General features: G+C 35.0%; 1 protein-coding gene across 1 annotated transcript in view; it reads left to right on the top strand.

Moving 5' to 3' along the window:
* Col5a2 (collagen type V alpha 2 chain) overlaps window positions 1-18,234 on the top strand; it is a 131,841-nt gene that overhangs the window by 88,487 nt on the left and 25,120 nt on the right. The window contains exons 17-35 of the mRNA XM_090354456.1: window positions 376-420; window positions 2,943-2,996; window positions 4,704-4,802; window positions 5,146-5,190; window positions 5,304-5,402; window positions 6,529-6,582; window positions 6,806-6,913; window positions 7,892-7,945; window positions 8,446-8,544; window positions 9,029-9,082; window positions 10,330-10,428; window positions 10,557-10,610; window positions 10,699-10,752; window positions 12,009-12,062; window positions 13,251-13,304; window positions 14,943-14,987; window positions 15,282-15,380; window positions 16,851-16,958; window positions 17,243-17,296. Coding sequence (XP_090210582.1) covers window positions 376-420; window positions 2,943-2,996; window positions 4,704-4,802; window positions 5,146-5,190; window positions 5,304-5,402; window positions 6,529-6,582; window positions 6,806-6,913; window positions 7,892-7,945; window positions 8,446-8,544; window positions 9,029-9,082; window positions 10,330-10,428; window positions 10,557-10,610; window positions 10,699-10,752; window positions 12,009-12,062; window positions 13,251-13,304; window positions 14,943-14,987; window positions 15,282-15,380; window positions 16,851-16,958; window positions 17,243-17,296 — 1,332 coding nt within the window. The remainder of the gene's footprint in view (window positions 1-375; window positions 421-2,942; window positions 2,997-4,703; window positions 4,803-5,145; window positions 5,191-5,303; window positions 5,403-6,528; window positions 6,583-6,805; window positions 6,914-7,891; window positions 7,946-8,445; window positions 8,545-9,028; window positions 9,083-10,329; window positions 10,429-10,556; window positions 10,611-10,698; window positions 10,753-12,008; window positions 12,063-13,250; window positions 13,305-14,942; window positions 14,988-15,281; window positions 15,381-16,850; window positions 16,959-17,242; window positions 17,297-18,234) is intronic.

The raw sequence follows: 18,234 nt of genomic DNA, 5'->3' as shown, positions 1-18,234 counted from the left end.
CTTATTTTTGTTTGTTTATATAAGAACATTCCTCCTTTAAAATATCTGGCAATTAAGAAGTTTAAGTTGTTCAAAATCTCATTTCTGGGCTCACTTGACCACAGCTGACATGTTAAAGTTAAAAAGAATAATTTATACCAGTTTCCTTTCCTCAATCTTGATTTAGTTTCTTATTGCTTTAGGATAGTTATGTTTATTACTGCATCAACAGCTTTGTATAAGGCTTGATTTCATTGCCGTTAGGTCAGTAGTAGTTTTTATCAGTAATTACATTTATTCTTCAGTTTAACACAGTAGTTATCTATATAACAATAAAGTATGAGAACATATTGTCAATATAGTCTTACCTTGCCGCCTTGTCTTTTTTCTCATTAGGGGCAACGAGGTGCTCATGGTATGCCTGGAAAACCAGGGCCAATGGTGAGTTGTATTGATTGGATATTCATTCATTAGTTGATTTATTCTTTCATATCTACATTTACAAAAACTTTACAAAGCAAGCCCTGTGATTTTGACATTTGCAATAAAGAACACAATAAACAAAATTATTTTTGAACATTGGATATGTTAATTAAAATCATTGTATTATCCTATCACTCAATTTTGAGACTAGAGAATACTAAGTATAGAAATACAGGAGGGAATGCCTAAACCTTCCGGTGAGACGGATATAAAGGAAGACAGAATGAACACGTTTCAAGTCAGATCTTGAAAAGTTAATATATAAAAAGGACCACGGCCTTCTTTCATCCATGGGAGGAAGATAGGTTACTAAAACATGGCAACATGCCAAGCTGAGCAAAAGCTAGGAGGATGGGACTATAATGGCATAATATATGATCTAGTTTATCTAAGATTGGGAACATTGAAGGAAGACTATAATTGGTGAATCTGGGTTAAAGGTAGGAGGAAATAAGTTCAAGTTTGTTGTTGAATATGCCAGTATAGAACTCAAAGCCAAGATTTAAAGTAGAACTAGTATTTATAGTATATAGGCAATAAATAAAGCTATTGGTGTAGAAGTATGAAGTAAGAAGTAAGAATAACAATACTGTGTCAAGGACTGTTAATATTCCCCGCACTCTGCTTTTAATTTCGGTATCAACACTGCTCCTCCATCTTGTTCCATTTATTCCTGAGCTATTTCATAAGTGATTTCTGATAAAAAGTCTGAGCTTGGCACTGGAGACTCATGCCTGTAATCCTAGCTGCTCAGGAGGCTGAGATCTGAGGATTGTGGTTCAAAGCCCACCCCGGCATGAAAGTGAGATTCTTATCTCTGTTAAAATATTCAGAAAAGGGCAGAGGTGATGCTGTAGTGCTGTGGCTAGTACAACCCTAGACTTGAGCACAAAGATGCTCAGAGACAATGCTCAGGCTGTAAATTCAAGCCCCAGGACCAGCTAAAACAAACAAACAAAAATAGATATTGAGCGATTAGTACTGAAATATCAGAAAGCAAAAAAAGTGTAATTTGTCAAATTTCTGACACATCTCTTGCTTTTTCAGTTTGTCCCTTTCTTGCAATAGTTATTTGTACAGCCTTAGTCGCTTACTAACTGCTGTGGTACTTGTGGTATAAATGATGTTAAGAAACATATGGATGGTGGGACAAAAGGATGAATTCAGCAAATTGAACTGTACCATTTGTGGGGTCCACAGGGGGAAAAAAACTGGGAGAAAACAAGATAAGAGTTGACACTGTTCAAAAAGAAATGTACTCATTACCTGACTTAGGTAACTGCAACCCCTCTGTATATCAGCTTTATAATAAATTAAAAGAAATCTATGGAGATGAAGTGATGAATCTTCAATAATCATGCTACTAGGAAAACATATTTTAAATATCCCAAAAATGTAATCCCCTTTCTATGGAATAATTGATTTAAATATGTGTTTTCCCATATAAAATTAAATAATTTTTGTAGTAGCACTCTCAAAAGAAAGACATCTAGAAGACATTATCTCATATGTGACTGAGACTGGTCACTAATAAACTAAGGAAGTAACTTGACAGCATTGTCCATGGAACATTTTATCTTGTTCAAACAGGAAAAGTTGAGTCAAGCTACACAAGAAAAACTGTGCTAAGGAAAACAGAAGAGAGAGAGGAAAAAAAAGAGATAGGAGCAGGGAGGGAGAAAGACAAAGGGGAGAGGGGAAATGAGAAAGAGAAGAAATAAGAGATAGAGAGATATTGAGAAAGATAATTTAGGACAAAACATAAATAATGCTGAGAGATTATCAAAGAAAAAAATCTTAACATTTTAATTTTTTCTGTATATGGAAAGAAGAATATTGTCATTGTCATAAAGATGATTTTCTTGTATTACTCATAAAAATGAAACAAAATACAGAACAAAAATAAGTCTTATACCCTGAAAGAAGTTTTATTAATTCAAAACTCTTTGTTTTCAAATACAGTCCAAAAGAAGAAGCAGGGCCATGAAGGATTACTGAAGTCATTTCCTTTAAATCAAGCTGTTAAATCAATTAGTTAAACATTATGAAATGTTGGTCTGCCTTTCCAAATGCAGTATAGTGATAAACATTGGTTACTGCCTGATAAAAAATTTCTGGAAGTTTCTTAGCAATCATTTTTATAAAAATTATACAGTAAGTTTTGTACAAAATATAGCTTTCTATAAACTTCTTACTTAATTAATATAAAGGAAATACTTTTCTCGAGGCAATTGTTTTGAAGAACAATTTATTATTGTGACTGAGTTAAATTTATTTGGTATAATTAGGAAGCCTAAATTATGTTCACTACTATGAACACTATTAGATTAAAATAATATTAAATTATCTTTGTGATTTTAAAGGACCAAGCAGATTACTCTATGTGTCAAAATACAGATTGTTACCAGAGAAAGAAAAAATGACTTAATTGGACTTGGATTAAATATATGTCTGATTACTTTTCTGGTTTTTATTAATAGGGTCCTCTTGGGATACCTGGTTCTTCAGGCTTTCCAGGAAATCCTGGGATGAAGGTAACTTAGTGACAAATTTAATGATTCTTGATTGTGTGTCTCCAGATGATGTTTTATTAGTGATATTTTCTTAGTTGAAAGCTATGAAAGCTATAGTTTCATAAAGAAACACCTTAGAGTAGTAGTTTCCTTCCATGTGATGATAGAGGGAAAAAAAACATATAATCTGTAGTTATAGAAAATGCACTTTTAGTCAAAGAATTTATCATCTGGACGCTAGAGCCAGACAACTGAAACTACTATAAGAAATAAAAGGGCTTTTTGTTGTTGTTGTTGTTTTGGATTTTTTTTTTTGCCAGTCCTGGGCTTGAGCTCTGGGCTGAGCACTGTCCTTGGACTTTCTCAAGGCTAGAGCTCTAACACTTGAGCCTCAGCACCACTTCTGGCTTTTTTTTTTTCCTATGTATGTGGTACCAAGGAATCGAATTTGGGTCTTCGTGCATGCTAGGCAAGCACACTACCACTAGGCCAAACTCCTGGCCCCAGAAATAAAGGTTTTTAAAACAAGTTGGAATTCTGTTCTGGGAGAGAGTGCCAACAAGTGACCAACAGCAAAATGTGGTAAACAATAGGTTGCTGAAACAAAACTAATGAGAGACTGTTCTTTCACACAGTGCAGTCAGTCCATTCCTCAGCCAATAGAGTGGGTCAGGAGAACATTTGGCTCTCCCTGTGGGAATGCGGTATTCTCCTCCCATTCCATTTGTCCAGTCACTATTTGTCCTTTTTCTCAGTATGTTGGGAAAAATATTTCAAGGATCAAGTAGGTAGATATTTATCAGATAGGGCATAGCTTTCAATTTTTAAGCAACGAAGTTTGGTTGTCTTTCATCCTCAGTGTCCCTTCATCATGAAGAAGGGAATTCCTTGGAAGATTCAGGTTTAGGAAAATGTGTAGCTATCATAGTCATCTAACCCATCTAATCTTTGTCTTCTCAAGGAATTCTATGTAGGATTATATAAAACCATCTATGTAACATGGTAGCATATACGTAATGCATAGGGTGTCCTCAGTTTGTACTTAGTCTTTTTATTACTCAGTTTACTCAATCTGAGTTTGGACTTAGAAATGAAAAGAAATGGACATTTCTAATACTCCTTGAAATCTGAGAACCATCCATTCAGATTATTATACTCTCTCATAAATACTCTCCTCATAAATTCTTCCTATGACAGTCTCCACAAATAGTTCTGACAGGAAAATAAGGAAACAGTAAATATATAATAAGCATAGGCTTATTACTTAACAGTAAGGATTTTCTGCTTCTACTATGAAAGAGTTTAAAACTAGTAATTTAATTTCTTGGCAATCACTGCGTATACAGTCAATGACTATGGATTCTACTTTATTCTACTGAGTGGTTGTAAGACTGGTTTTTGGTTATTAAATGTCCTTCAGTAAAACTCAAATAGGTAGCAAAATTATCTTTCCCAGAAATTATTTTTCTGTCTGCCTCCTTACCTCCTCCCAATGACCATAAAATTCCTGAGTGTTTGTTTTTTACCCATAATTCTTTTGTTCCTGTAAAGGTCTGCCATAGATGCCACTCAAGTGGTAGAGTCCCTGTCTAGCAAGCTGGGCTTAATTAGTACAACCCAAAGCAAAAACAAAGAAACAGGAAAAACCCCACAATTTTTAGTATGGAAGAAATCAACTTTGTACTATAACACTCATAAGTTTCTTAACATTTCCTTTGCTTCCTTTAGGGAGAAGCAGGTCCCACTGGCGCACGAGGTCCTGAAGGTCCCCAAGGGCAGAGAGGCGAGACAGGGCCTCCAGGGCCTGCAGGCTCTCAAGGTCTTCCTGTAAGTTCCTCATATTTTGAAGAGTTAGCCCAGAAAGGCAGGCATTGCTTATAACATCAGAGAAGTGCCATGTATCTTCCTACTTTTTGTCTTTGAATTCTGAATGAATGATTAAAATTCACCAGAAAAAAATATTTCCCCTATTTATTCCACATGTTTTATCTACTTTATATTAAGTACAATTGATTCCAAAATAATATGATATACAATGGATACATTTTTCCCATTACTCTGCTTATTCCTGCTCTTGGGAGATAAAGGAACACAAGCACACAGCCCCATATATTCCCTGCATGTGCCAACTATAGGTTAAAACTTCAAATCCTTTTTATTTGCCTTTTAGGGTACAATGGGAACTGATGGCACTCCAGGTGCCAAAGGCCCTACGGTAAGTAACTGTCTTGATGGTACGTGAAGTCCAGAGGGAAGCAAACATTTGGATATCGTCAGTAGCTTATGATCTATGTATTTTCTCATTGCCTGACTCTTGCTGTCCACCAGGGCTCAGCAGGGACCTCTGGTCCTCCTGGCTTGTCAGGGCCTCCGGGATCCCCTGGCCCTCAGGGCAGCACTGGACCTCAGGGAATTCGAGGACAGCCGGTAATGTCTTTTGCAAAGAACTGCTATTCTTTAGTGGAACCCATCTAAGAGTACCCACAGAAATATAAAGGGATAGAGTGCACCATAGAGAGCGTGATTTCTCCTGATTGAGAGAAAGACTGAAAGATTGTGAAAGTGAATGTCAAATATTAAAGTGTAATTTAGAGAATTAAATTCTAAGTTGAATATTATTACAACATTAAATTTTAGTGTTGTAACACCGAATCATATGGTCATAACACATTTAGAACTTGTGCTTTTATAACTTTAGGACCGATAGTAAAATAATTTTTTTCCAGTACTAGTTTAAGCAGATTTTTTTAGTCTCTGTTGCAAGACTTTTGATCATACTGATAAAAGCTTTTAAGTGGTAGTGACAGAGCTGTTAAAATATGCGTATTCTAATGTGCTAAATTTGATTTTTACCATGTTCTGAATTCAGCTTTTAGGTTCCTTCAACTGAAATTACCATCAGTATTTAATAGGACATATTCACTACCCTCTAAAATATACTCTAGGGCCGGGAGTTTGGCCTAGTGGTAGAGTGCTTGCCTAGCATGCACGAAGACCCGGGTTTGATTCCTCGGTACCACATACATAGCAAAAAGCTGGAAGTGGTGCTGAGGCTCAAGTGGTAGAGTGCTAGCCTTGAGAAAGTCCAAGGACAGTGCTCAAGCCCTGAGCCCAAGCCCACGACTGGAAAAAAATACATATATACTCTAAATATACTATTTGAATTGCCAAATTCTGAAGAAATAAAATATACACTTATTTTGTTCTTGGGTAAACAATGCTATGCCACACAATGAATGTTGGTAATCTTACGTCACTGAGCTAATTCTGACTATTACACTCGAATCACTGAGTAATTCTAATTACTATAAGGCTCATTAGAAAACAAAATGTTTAAAAATTGGTTTCTTTGAAAACCACTATAATACTTACCCGATTATACCAAATTTTCTAAAATTCACATATCCATCTAGATTTGTAAAGTGTGAAGTGATTTCATTATACTAGTAATTTAGAGCATATTCACCTGCTGACAATGTAAGATTAATTACCTAAAGCTAGTTGGACTGGCTCAATGCCCCTAGTTTTTATAAGAATTAATTTCTCATTTTAGGGTGATCCAGGAGTTCCAGGTTTCAAAGGAGAAGCAGGACCCAAAGGAGAACCAGTAAACTTTCATTTTGTTCATGATAAGACTATAAATATTGTTTAGAAGCATACAGCTCAATATTCTTACAGGTTTAAAACAAAAATATAATTTATAATAGCTTGGGATAAAATAGATGAATACACTTTAAACTTTGGTATAGAGTTCATTAAATGAGTCTTCCAAATAGGATTCCTTTGTCAAATAGTTCTTTTTCCTGGTAACTGTTTCTCTGTTTTAATAGGGGCCGCACGGTGTTCAGGGCCCAATAGGCCCACCAGGGGAAGAAGGCAAAAGAGGTCCTCGAGGTGATCCAGGAACAGTCGGTCCTCCAGGCCCAATGGGAGAAAGGGTAAACTTGAATAATGCAACTTGTCCTTCTAGTTACGGGAAAATTGCAGGAATACATTTTTTTTTTTTGCCAGTCCTGGGCTTGAGCTCAGGGCCTGAGCCCTGTCCTTGGACTTTCTCAAGGCTAGAGCTCTACCACTTGAGCCTCAGCACCACTTCCGGCTTTTTTCTATGTATGTGGTACTGAGGAATCGAACCCCGGTCTTCATGCATGCTAGGCAAGCACTTTAACCACTAGGCCAAACTCCCGGCCCAGGAATACATTTTGAGTACAAAATTAAAACAGTTAAGAGAAATGATAAACGTGCCTTAAAGGGTTTTCTGTGATTAAACTGTCTATTCATGACCTTTTTCAGCTGATATTGGTTGAATGGCTGTCCATTTGCTCTTTACGATACATTCTTAAAGCCTATGATGGGAGCTAGTAATGAGCACCAACAATTGCACATTTGTTCGAAGTTTCGGAGAAGCAAATGGCTTCTAATACAAGCTAATACTAATGCATGCTGTTGCTATCATCTATAGCTGGTGATTTGGATTCACATTGCATATTAGCTTTTCTTTGTGTTTATTTTACAATGAATTATAAAGAATATTTCTTGACTTCAACCATGTACCAGTGGCTCATGCCTGAAGCCCTAGCAACTGAAAAGGTTGAGTTCCAGAGGATATTAATTCAAAGCAAGTTTGAGCAGAAAAATCTGTGAGACTGAATTTCAAAAAAATTTTTTAGCAAAATGCAGGGCTAACAATAGATAGAATACCAGTTGAGCAATTGTCTTCAGTTAAATAACTATTTAATTTCATACTTACATAGTTTCAATATTAAAGTTTTTCTATTGGTTTCTTTTTCCTCGTACTTATCTGTCATGTTGGTTTAGCGGCAGCTATGAAAACTTAGGAACTAAAGGTAAAAAAACAAAGCACTCATTACAGAGCTTTCAACAATGATTAAGTATCCCGTCTTGATACTTCGTAGGGTGCTCCTGGCAATCGAGGCTTTCCAGGTTCTGATGGCTTACCTGGACCAAAGGTGAGAATATTCCCCTCTTGCTGATAGTGGTGGTGTATGATGTTCCATATGTTTCCATCAGTGTGGATGAGGTGAAACTGGGTCTCTTGAGTCTAGGTGTGTAATGTGGATGTAGAGGTCAGGCTTAAACGCATGTCTTTGGTAATTTTTTCCATTGAGAATTCTAGAAAAGAAGGATGATGGATGGTTAGAAGCAAATGGAGTCTTGTTTTCATACTTTCTATAGAAATTTCCAGGAAGGAAATGTTATATATCCTTCAGTTAAAAATGTAGTCTTTTTCAAAGTTCTGATGTTCAAGGACACCACTCAATTATCTGAAATGAAGCCTGAACTAGAGCTTTCATAACTTACTGAAGAAAACAAAATCATTGTGTTACAAAGGAAAAAAACTAGAACAACATGTGCAGTGAAGACTCCTTTGGGAGTGTGTATTTCAACCTCTCCTCGCTTTTGTTTCCTGTATTTCATATGCTAACTTGTCCACTTTGCTTTGGAATAGGGTGCTCAGGGAGAAAGGGGTTCTGTAGGTTCCTCAGGACCTAAAGGAGGACAAGGGGATCCAGGCCGACCTGGTGAGCCTGGACTTCCGGGAGCCCGGGTGAGTACACTGCTGTTAAGTGCCACAGCCTCCTGCTCCCCAGAAGAAATCCTCCTGAGCGTTGAAATGTGTCATTTTCGGGGATATGTAAAACATTAGTTTGTATTTACTACCAGGAACATTTGTTTTATTGTTTTTTTATCTCATTTATTTATTTTTTATAAAACATTGGCTTGTTAGTTTGTATACAAAGCACAGTTACTTCTATTCGTTTCTTAAAGGAACATGTGTAAATAGCTTTACCAGCTGACAGGAGGAAAAAGCCAATGTTTTCATTGCTGTTTAATGACAGGTTTGATCTTTGACACAGAATCCTTGATAAGTTTCCTGAAAAGTTTCACTTAGCAAAATGACATTTGAAAGATACTGGCACTATAAAATACACTTTTTGTTTGGTTGTCAGCAATGCAACATTACATTTTCTGGTTAGAGTCTGTACTTCAATTGATTCATTGACAAATTGACAATTACTTTTCATTTTCAGGGTCTGACAGGAAATCCTGGTGTGCAAGGACCTGAAGGAAAACTTGGACCATTGGTAAATGATTTCAATAAAAGCCTTTGGCCTTTTGAACAGACATGCAATTTTAATTTTTGACCATGAAAATGCTGGTCATGTTTACATATTTTAAGTTTACATATTTAAGTCCTCAATAGTAAAAAATGCTTAAGGTCTGTGCATTTTTTACTTAAAATACATAGATAAAATTTGAATGCTTAAGAAAGAAATTTCTCCAGTGAAAAAGTTGAAATGATATATTTCAACATTGGCAAAATTATTCTATTAGTAATATTCTTATTTCTTTTTCATATAATTTTATTATAATTAATAAAAAGGTTACATTATATTCACCAGATAGAAGGTGCATTTCTTGACATCTTTCCAATTTTTTTTTTTTTGCCAGTCCTGGGCTTGGGCTCAGGGCCTGAGCACTGTCCTTGGACTTTCTCAAGGCTAGCACTCTACCACTTGAGTCTCAGCACCACTTCCGGCTTTTTGCTATGTATGTGGTACCGAGGAATCGAACCCAGGTCTTCGTGCATGTTAGGCAAGCACTCTACCACTAAGCCAAACTCCCGGCCCCCATCTTTCCAATCTTGCTTGTTGAAGAGATGAGTATGAATGTTGACAGCTTGTATATTCTTAGATCTTACCTTATGATAAAATGTGTAAACTAGAAATCCTAAATATTCATTACCACAAAGCAGAGTAAATGAGAGAAAGTATGAGAATGTTAGGAAATGTGAAAATGAGACATGGGTGTACCATTAAATTATTTTTATCCTCTGTTCTAAATATTCCAAGTACTTCAGTGATTCTTTGCTAAGCAAACAACAGGCAACTTCAGATTCATTGAGATAAAAACAGAATAATTTCAAATGCATATGAGGTGAAATAAGCCAGTCTCATGAAGATAAATATGTGTATTCTCCATTTGTTAAGTTTGGAGCTGGAAAACATAAAAGATAAGGCCATGAAAGCAAAGGAGAGATTACTATATAAGTAGAAAGGAAAAGGACAACTAGGAAAGATATATTAAAGAATAATTGAGGGGTGAATATGCACAAAATACATTATGTGCATGAATAGACCCACATAACAAAGCCTTTTACTTTGGGCAGTAAAAAGAAATTGCATATGTATATATATATATATATATATATATATATGAAGTGTTATATATGAAGTGCTATAGGAAGTAAGTACACGTGACAGCCTGTGTAAGGTGATATCGAGGGAGGATTTTACAAATGTCACTTACATATTTCTGGTTAATGTTATAGGGTGCTCCAGGGGAAGATGGTCGGCCAGGTCCTCCAGGATCCATCGGGATCAGAGGGCAGCCTGGGAGTATGGGTCTTCCAGGACCCAAAGGTAGCAGTGTGAGTATGATGTAAAATGTTAACCAGAGCCATCAGAATCCTCAGTGAGAAATCAAGCTTTTTTTTTTTTTTAGCAAGTTCACTGAATTGACTGAATTAGTTTTGAATATTTTCAATTTTTCATTTAGGGTGACCCTGGAAAGCCTGGAGAAGCAGGAAATGCTGGTGTTCCTGGGCAGAGGGTAACTCTCTATTTTCTTCTAAAGAATAACAAATGCAGAAATCCATTTTCCCAGCCTCGTGTTACACGTTCTCTCTGTGTGTTACTAGGGTGCTCCTGGCAAAGACGGTGAAGTCGGTCCTTCTGGTCCTGTGGGCCCTCCGGTATGTGATCTTTTAAAAGGCCATGTTCATATGCTCTATCTTTTTAAAGATTCTTGTCCAAACTATTACTTAGAAATAGGTATTGAGAAAAGGGAATTAGAATGAATTTGAACATGAATTGTATTTTTATTTATTTTTTTCATATATTTTTTGTTGTAATTAATAGAAGGGTTACATGCTATTTGCCAGATAGATGGTGCATTAATTCCCATACATTGATACCCTTTCACATGTCTTGGTCCCCGTTTCCCTCCCCCCCACACCCACCCCTCATCTTGTTTTCCCCTGTTCCCTATCCAATTTCAAATAACCAAATACAAATATATCCGATATATCAGGTAACAAGGTGAGACACTGTAACAATATGACATAACCAAGGGAGAGCAAAAGAGATGAGAGATAACATAGTACCTTAAGAACAACAATCATTCTGAACATGAATTTTAATCATAGCTTTTCATTTGGTTCCTTGTGTACTGTTATCTTCTTTTCTAGATAAAATTACAGGTATAAAAATTATAGGTGTCATTTAAAACTTATCTTTAATTTCTAATGGCAAAGGGTTCTTCATTATGTCATAGTTGAAGAATATAAGGAAAAAATTTTTTCCTAATAATATTTTATAGTGCATTTTATTTAAAATATTTAAACATGGGACTATACCTAGACCCTCTGAATAATATATCCTGAGAGTTATTTAAACTACCTGGTTTTGGAAGCATAAAATGCAATAATATTAATCCTATGAGGTTAGGTTTTCATTTTAGGAATTTAAAATGTCAGAAATACTTTGGAATATTTATTTGTTTTCGGTGGAATGGTTTAAATGACTTTCTAAAATATTTCTTTGTTTTCTTTGGTCATTCTATGATTGAAATTATGATGAATAATTCTTAGTATAAGCAATGGAAAATATTTCCCTTTTAGAATTTATATATATATATAAAACAAAGGCTTTTCCAATTCTAATTTCCCCATATTTATGATTGACATAAGACATTAAGATTTACATAAAAAGTAATCTTTGGTTTTAGAGTATATATATATGTGTGTGTGTATATATGTATATATATATATATTTTTTTTTACTAGCAGGGACTTGTGATAACTTTGGTGATTCTTGATAGTTATTTATTATACAGTGAATTTAGGGAGCATGATTGAGGAGTAAAGAAAAGATCAATACCACTTTTGATATTCACATACACAAGAAGTATGGGTAGATAGCTGATGGTTTTGGTTGCTTCCTGATCTAGGGTCTAGCAGGAGAAAGAGGAGAACAGGGCCCTCCAGGCCCCACTGGCTTTCAGGTACGTACTAATTCTGATTTCTATTTTTTTTCTTGTATTAAAATGAGTTTTGAAACCTGGGAGTTGGCCTCCTGGTAGAGTGCTTGCCTAGCAGGCACGGAGACCCAGGTTCAATTCCTCGGTAGCACATACGTAGAAAAAAGCTGGAAGTGGTGCCGAGGCTCAAGTGGTATAGCTCTAGCCTTGAGAAAGTCCAAGGACAGTGCTCAGGCCCTGAGCTCAAGCCCAAGACTGGCAATAAATAAATAAATAAATAAATAAATAAATAAATAAATAAATAAAATATAAAATGAGTTTTGAATGCCTTTTTTTTAAAAAATACAAAAAGATAAGGTCAAGTGATATGAAATTTCTCAACTTTTCATTCACACTTCAGAATAGCCAACCTGATAAAAATTAGACATTGTTATGTGACTATGACAAACTAATTTTTTGAAAGCTGATTTAGCGCCAAATTATTAACAAAATTGAAATTGATTGATTGTTCATAATATCTAAACCATTTTTACTCAGTTATTATGAGGATCATACAGTTTTATTGTCATAGTCACTAACATTTTTGACAAATTATCATGATTTGTTACATATCCTACACATAGCATAAGTAATGAAAATTTGTTAAAAAAATATTCAGAACTGACCTTTATTAATATTCTAGTAAACTCAGATAATTGTGTTTTAGATCTGTAAAACATTACAAACAGGACTGGGAGTGTGGCCTAGTGGCAGAGTGCTTGCCTAATATACATGAAGCCCTGGGTTGGATTCCGTGGTACCACATACACAGAAAAAAGCCAGAAGTGGTGCTGTAGCTCAAGTGGTAGAGTGCTGACCTTGAGAAAGCTCAAAGACAGTGTCTATGCCCTGAGTTCAAGCCTAGAACTGGCAAAAACCAAAAACCAGAACAAAGAAAAAGAAATTACAAGCAAAAGTAACCTAATGATTTAGTCTTCTTTTTTTTTTTCAAAATTATGTGCAAATTACTTTAAAATCTCACTCTGTAAATTGACTAGCTCTGTCTTTTTTTAGGTGTGTTCTTTTTCTTAATGAATATAAAGAGTATTCTTTTTAAAGCCTCGCATGTCTACTTGTTTGAAATGTCACCTGTATAAATTTTAAAAGGTAAACTGTTGACTGGTAATCTATGAAACTTTCACAGTGTCAAAATTTTGTTTTCTTTTGTTTTAGGGGCTTCCTGGAACTCCAGGGCCTCCTGGTGAAGGGGGGAAAGCAGGTGACCAGGTAAGATTTTAAATAATAGTAATAATGTAACATAACATGACAACTAGAAATAGCTGCCACAACATATGAGTGTTTAAAGTGAAGCTGTTTTCTTTATTGTAAATCTTCTAAAAATCCTATGTTTTGTGTTTATTTACTTTATAGATTAGGAAAATGAAGCACACAATTGTTAGATACACCTGATAAGATTTATAAATGACATTGTCTGTTTTATTGATACATAAATTTATTTGCCCTGAATATTTCATTTGTTTGTTATTATTCAACAAGTCCATTCCATGAGCTTTGTACCACCCTTTTCTACTTGATCAAGTTGGATACAACTTTAGTTGCACAGAGAATATAGGAAGACATATAAAATGGCAACATGTGTTAAAGACAATAGTAAATACAGTTCTATATATGTAGAAACATGAAAGATTCATTTAAAATAGAATTGAGAGTTTAGGGAAGTTTTCTTATAATATCTTATATAATGTGAATTTTGAATGATGTGAAATATGAAGTAATATAAGATATAATAAAGTTAATATAGTATTCTAGGAAATAACAATAGCAAGTATGAAAAATTTGCTGATCAATGAAAAATTTCAATAAGTCAGGAGTGTGTAGCCCTGAAGAAGGTAGATATAAGACTGGGGGTGTGAATCAGGGACCAGATTTCAGGTTTCAATTTGTTCTTCATTGTTAGAGTAATGGAAAAGTGATGAAAGGGTACTTAAAAGGGAATAACACCATTAGATTTGGATTTTAGGACAGCCATGAAATTGTGGGAACAAACCATATCAGAAGATAAAAATAGAGACCTATTTGATGAAGTTACCTTCTTTATCAAGAGAGGAAATTTCAAAGGGCAAACTTTCTTTTAATTAATAATCCACATTTAACTTCTATTTTAAGCCAGACATTGGTGGCTCATGCTTGTAATCCTAGCAACTCAGGAGGTTCTAAGCCAGCACAGGCAGGAAAGGCTATGAGATTCTTATCTCCAATTAACCACCTAAAAACCAGAAGTAGAGCTGTAGTGGTAAAAAAAATCTCAGAGAAAGCTTCCAGGCCCTGAGTTTAAGCCCCATGATGGACACCCACCATCAAGAAAGGTTTTTTTTTTTTTTTTAAGCCTTTGCTGATTGTGCTATTTGAATTCCACAATTTCTGAGAGAGCTGTGGCTTTGTATGCCTTATATGCTTGAAAAAATGTTTAATAAATTAAGTATAATTGAATTGGTTCTGTTTTGAATGACCAACTGGTTTTTTCTTTTTCTATTATTTTCCTATTTTAAAACATTTTCATATTCCATTGCAAAATAAATATATTTATAACACATTCTATTGTCTCTAAAGCAAAACAAAACAAATTTAATGCTCCATCTTTGTGAGAGAATAATTTCCCCTTTCTCATTTCCAAAAGACAAACATTCAAGTACAATATAAACATTTTTCTTTAAATATGCTTCTATTTATTATATACAATGGGGAAAGTGTGCAAATATTCATTCTTTTCTATTATGAGCATATTTAGCCTTCTAATAGTACATGAATAACAATTGAATACATGATTTGGAAAGATTCAGAATAAATGGCTAAAAACTAACTCAAAGCTTTTTGTCTCATTCTTTAAAAAAACTGAATTTATAGGGTGTTCCTGGAGACCCTGGAGCAGTTGGCCCATTAGGACCTAGAGTAAGTATTTTGTTCCCCAAGTCATTTTGGTTCCCCTTAACTCCCACTTCAAAGGGGCTTTATTTTGAGCGTTCTATTAGTAGGGCAGATGAAAATCATCTTGTGTGAAATATTTTATCTCATGAAATGACTACACTCTGTAAATTCATGTCTTAGCACTAAATTCCTAAAACAGAACTTTGGTAATGAGCGATTTCCAAATTTCTCTCCATTAGAAGTTATATTACAGAAACATTTTAGACCCATTTTTAGATATAGAATTGTGATCATTTAAACTTTGCCATATTATCCTAGGGTGAGCGAGGCAATCCTGGAGAAAGAGGAGAACCGGGAATAACTGGACTCCCTGGCGAGAAAGGAATGGCCGGGGGACATGGTCCTGATGGTCCAAAAGTAAGTAGAACGCTGGTCTGCATTGTAAAGCTCTAACGTGCTCTCCTAAAACAAATAGTGTATGGTACTCCAATGTGTTTTTCTTGAGTTTACAAGATGACTTCATTTGATCATTTTTTCTTCCCATAAAATTTTAATGAATGCCTAACTAGAATGTTTCCTGGCAACTAAAGAGAGCTTAAAAAGATCTTCTGGGATCTCATTCATGGTGCTGGGACATAAAGATACACTCCCTTGCACATACATCTCCTTAATGCTTATAAGGGATGTTCACTTCATTAAAAGCACCCGTGAATAAGAAGATTCAACAAAGAGAAAAGTTACATAATTTGTTCTGTTTTCCTTGTGCTTAGTTACACAATTCTACTTTCTTTTTTATTGTATTTTATTGTCAGGATAATTTATAGAGGGCTTACAGTTACATTTGTCAGGTAGTGGATACATTATTTCTCGAATCTTGATACCCCTTCTCATGTTTTTGTCCCCATTCCCCAGCCCCTTCCAATCAACTGGTTTTCCCCCTTCCTTTCCCAATCTCAAATAAACAAATAAGTGTATATACAGTATACCAGGTAACAAAGTCAGATACAGTAACCACATGAGATTAACCATAAGTGGAAAAAAAGAGAAAAGAAATAACTTCACATAGTGCATTGAGAACAGCAATCATAAAGATAAACCTCTACAAATATAAAAATATGTAGTTTTTGAGTTTGGAAATATATCTTAAAGTAAGTCTGTATTCTTTCCTTTGACATGCCATTTTGTGGATAGAGGATAGCGTAAGTAACTTTAGTATACATAACTAAAATAGAGTTTTTCTTGTGATAATATGTGAGCCCTTAGTATCTCTAAGGTCCAGAGTAATTGAATAAGGATATCTTCAATTTAATCACTAAGTTATCTGGGAAAGCAACTAAATACTACAGGACCCCTAAAGAAAAAAGTTAAATCTTTCTTTTTGTCAAATATAAGATCTTCCTTTTTATTGGGAAGCTAGTAGCTTATGCTTATAATCTTAGCTTCTTAAGAGGCTGAGATTTGAGGATCATGGTTTGAAAATCCAGCCTGGGCAGGAAAGTCCATGAGACTCATTTCCAATTTAGCACCAAAAAGCTAGAGGTGGAGCTGTGGCTCAATTGGAGAAGTCTAATCTTTAGCAATGACGCACCCCCCCCCCCTCATGCTGTAGTAAACAAAGGAAAACACATTACTATTTATTTTAATTGAAATTTTTGTTCAATTTTTCTCTCAAGACAAGAATTAGAAACATAACCCAAAACCTGGAAAGCAATTCTGTTTTTTTCAGTCTCAAAACTTCAACTCAGAGACAACATTCCAAAATGCAAAGTACAAATACAAAATCAAACTGCGTGAATTTCCTGGTATCCAGCCAGTTTTTTAAACCATCAATTTTGTTTAGTCCATTCTTAATATACTGCAATTGTCACTCATTACCTGTCACTTTAGGGCAGTCCAGGTCCACCTGGGACTGTGGGTGATACCGGCCCGCCAGGTCTTCAGGGTATGCCAGGAGAAAGAGGAATTGCAGGAACGCCTGGACCCAAGGGTGACAGAGTAAGTCTATTTTATGTATTTTCTAGTTCATTCTTTATACTTTCTAATGATAAATGATTTCTTGGGCAAGTTTTTAACTTTATCAACAGGCTATCAGTGAGTTCCAAGTTATTTGTATATTTATTCTCCTAACAAATATTTACTGAGAACATGCATAGATATGAAAGTAGATTCAAGAAACAACTATGAAGAAAACATTTTAGCTCTCCTCCTCATTAAGGCTTTACATATTTGTAGAGAGCATACAATGAAAGGAATAACTGCTATTTCTTGTGCTTTTCAAGGGAGGCACAGGAGAGAAAGGTGCTGAAGGAACTGCTGGAAATGACGGAGCAAGGGTAAGTCAAGCAAACATAATTTTCTAACTGGGCTGGAAAACACTATAGTCATCTTATGAACTTGTGTTAGTTTTTCAAAATAAAATTAGATTTTTGACCTACAGTAATTAATTATAAATAAAAATAAGTACCCGTGTCTGATTCATATCAAATCTCAAATGCCATCATTCTAATCTTGATTTCCAGAGAAACAGGATTAGGTCAATGTTGAAAGCCTCATGAATATACACATATTTTGGCCTTTGGCTTAGGTGCGTTAAACAAATCAGATCACTCTAGTTTGTCTTTTTGAGCCTTATAGATAATATGCAATGATAATTTGAAAGGAATTAATGTGAAAATCCTTCAAACACAGGCAAAGAGAATTGTATAGTCCTGAAAGTTCTGACATGTCTTTCTCAATGTACATGATACCAGAATTACTCCGTTGTAATAATTAATGCTTGTAATCAATAAGGAAATTGAACAGCTTACAATGTCAAGACATTGTTAATGTAAAAAATTAATATGCATTTTAGAAACCGACATTTAGTAAACTTTAGCTCTGTAAAATTAGGATACATTTGCCATTCCAAGGAAAATCAGATTAGAAGGGCAATATTTACCAATATGATTGAATTATTTGTGTGATTAGTCACACTGGCTCAAATACTCAGCAATGAAAGGAGTAGTTTTTGTTATTTCACTAACTACTACTGTTCGGTAAGACATTGTTTGCTGTGAGTTGTAATGGTATGCTTTAGAAATATCAATTGTTCCGTATGAAATATCAGATGGGACTGATATTTGGTTCTGGAAAGAACAAAGCAAAAAGAAAGAAGGAAGGAAAAGAAGGAAGGAAGGGAGGGAAAGAAAGAGAGAGGTAGAAGGAGGAATGGAGAAAGGGAAAGAGTTATGAAGAAAGAGAAAGGAAGAGAGTGAGAGAGAGAAAAGAAAGA

Source organism: Megascapheus bottae, chromosome 21, assembly GCF_031878675.1.
Source record: "Megascapheus bottae isolate mThoBot1 chromosome 21, mThoBot2.hap1, whole genome shotgun sequence".
Classification (NCBI taxonomy): Eukaryota; Metazoa; Chordata; class Mammalia; order Rodentia; family Geomyidae; genus Megascapheus; species Megascapheus bottae.
The sequence above is the reverse complement of the archived record's forward strand: the minus strand, read 5'-3'. Positions and strand labels throughout refer to the sequence as shown.